The sequence below is a fragment of the Nicotiana attenuata genome, unplaced genomic scaffold (genome assembly GCF_001879085.1).
Source record: "Nicotiana attenuata strain UT unplaced genomic scaffold, NIATTr2, whole genome shotgun sequence".
NCBI lineage: Eukaryota > Viridiplantae > Streptophyta > Magnoliopsida > Solanales > Solanaceae > Nicotiana > Nicotiana attenuata.
Window position 1 is genome coordinate 196,503 of NW_017672093.1, and position 2,108 is coordinate 198,610.

The 2,108-nt window shown below is 46.3% G+C and overlaps 1 protein-coding gene across 1 annotated transcript in view; it reads right to left on the minus strand.

Annotated features, from left to right (window-relative positions):
* Positions 1–1,822: 1,822 nt before the first annotated feature.
* Positions 1,823–2,108, minus strand: part of LOC109211760 — a 12,829-nt gene continuing 12,543 nt past the window's right edge. Inside the window, exons 3-4 of the mRNA XM_019375331.1 lie at positions 2,016–2,090; positions 1,823–1,878 (exon numbers count right to left, since the gene is read on the minus strand). Coding sequence (XP_019230876.1) covers positions 1,823–1,878; positions 2,016–2,090 — 131 coding nt within the window. The remainder of the gene's footprint in view (positions 1,879–2,015; positions 2,091–2,108) is intronic.

Below are 2,108 nucleotides of genomic sequence, written 5' to 3' on the forward strand. Positions count from 1 at the left end.
CTGTAAGAGCTTCTCTACCTGCACATCTAGCAAACAGGATGATATAATAACAGGTAAGGTCGAATCAGGGCCTAGGAATGCATACCTGAGGTGATCTGGGAGTGGCTTCATCTCCAGCTTGGGTGGTTCCTCTATTGATGGCTTGGCTGGAGAAGTGACCCTTTTCTCCAGCTCAAGGGAGTCGAACTGAGGTTCCCTTGACCAAAACCCTCGGCCTTCCAATTCCATCACCCATTCACCTAATCCCTCACCATCCATTTCTTCTAAATTTGTCAGGCATGCCTCCAATGGATCTCTCACAGTTAGGGTCCAATCATCTTCTTGCAGAATTACATCCACTGCCTCCACTAGAGAGCAATTCACATATTCGCTGGGTCTCCTCATTGATTGCTGAACATTGAATATGACTTCTTCATCGTTCAATCTCATTTTAAGTTCCCCAGTCTCACAGTCTATCAGTGCTCTCCCAGTGGCCAAAAATGGTCTCCCCAAAATAAGGGGTATCTCCTCATCCACCTGACAATCCAGAATCACAAAGTCTGCAGGGAACACGAACTTCCCCACTTGCACCAGCACATCATCAAGAATACCAGTTGGTCTTTTCACAGTGCGATCAGCCAGCTGGAGCAGCATAGAAGTCGGCCTGGCTCTGCCGATGCCCAATTTGGTGTACACTGCCAGCGGCATCAGATTTATGCTGGCTCCCAAATCACACAACGCCTTTGCAAAGGCATAACTCCCAATGGTGCATGGAATAGTAAAGCTACCTGGATCGGACATCTTTTGGGCCATCGGTTTTGCCACCACTGCGCTGCAGGTCTGTGTCAGAGTTACTGTGGATAGATCCTGAAAATCAAACTTCCTTGACATTAAATCTTTCATCATCTTGGCATAACCGGGCATTTCCCTCAAGGCATCCATCAATGGAATATTCAACTGGATTTGACGCAACATCTCCATGAACTTTTTGTATTGGTCTGCCTTCTTTTGCTTGACCAGTCTCTGAGGGAAGGGTGCAGGTATCACCCTTTGTGCATTGCTGGCTGGCTTCTCTCTGTTAGGAATTTCTGGCTCAAGAGGTGTAACCTGTTCTGCAACTTGCTCGGTCTCCTTTTCTTTGCCTTTTTCATCCTGACTCTGCTCAACTACTACTTCAGTGAGTTCTGTTGGTTCTTCTACCTCTAATTGAACTGGAGTAGCTGGTGTAGTATTCTTGCTGGCTTGTGCAATTTCCTTCTCTCTATCTAAATCTCTACCATTCCTGAGACTGATTGCCATTAGCTGATTCGGGTTTTGCTCCTTGGGATTTATGTTCGTATCTGCAGGTAAAGTCCCCGGAGGACGGTTGTTCAAGGCCATGGACAGCTGACCCAGCTGCGTTTCAATATTCTTTATGGCTGAATCATGTACTGCCAATTTTTCCTGCACTTTATTATTTGTCCCAATGAGTTGTTGAAGCATACCCCTGATCTCCACCATGTTGTTATCTTGCTGCTGAGGGGGTGGTTGATAAACCAATTGCTGTTGATTCTGCTGTGGATAACCCTGTGGTTTCTTATAAGGCACTGGCACTAATTGGTTTTGAGGGTGAATACCCCCAGGCTGCTGCATATTAGGCCTGTACTGCTGATTTTGCCGCGGTCTCCACTGCTGTGCTCCTTGTCTCTGACCCCCATAGTTGTTGACATAATTCATATCTTCCCGGACCCCTTGATTTTCACCTTCTCCGCTCCATGAACACACATAGGACTGATTAATACACGGAGTACATAGTCCTCCATTTGTTGTATCAACGATGTGCACCTGTTTTGTACCCATCTCATTAATCTTCTTTGTCAGTAGGCTCATCTGGGTCAGAAGTGTGGCCATGTTCTCTTCCTACGAATTATTGGGATCAAGTGGAACTGAATGCACTATGGGTGCCAGTGTTGCACTTCTAGTCATCCACCCTGCATTTTATGACATCTTATCGAGGAGAATTTTGCACTCGGTGAATGGTTTGCTTAAGAAAGCACCTCCAGCTGAAGCATCCACATTCACTTTCAAGTTGTCAGCTAGACCCATGTAGAATCTCTGGCCGAGCATCTGGTCTGGAATGCCATGATGAG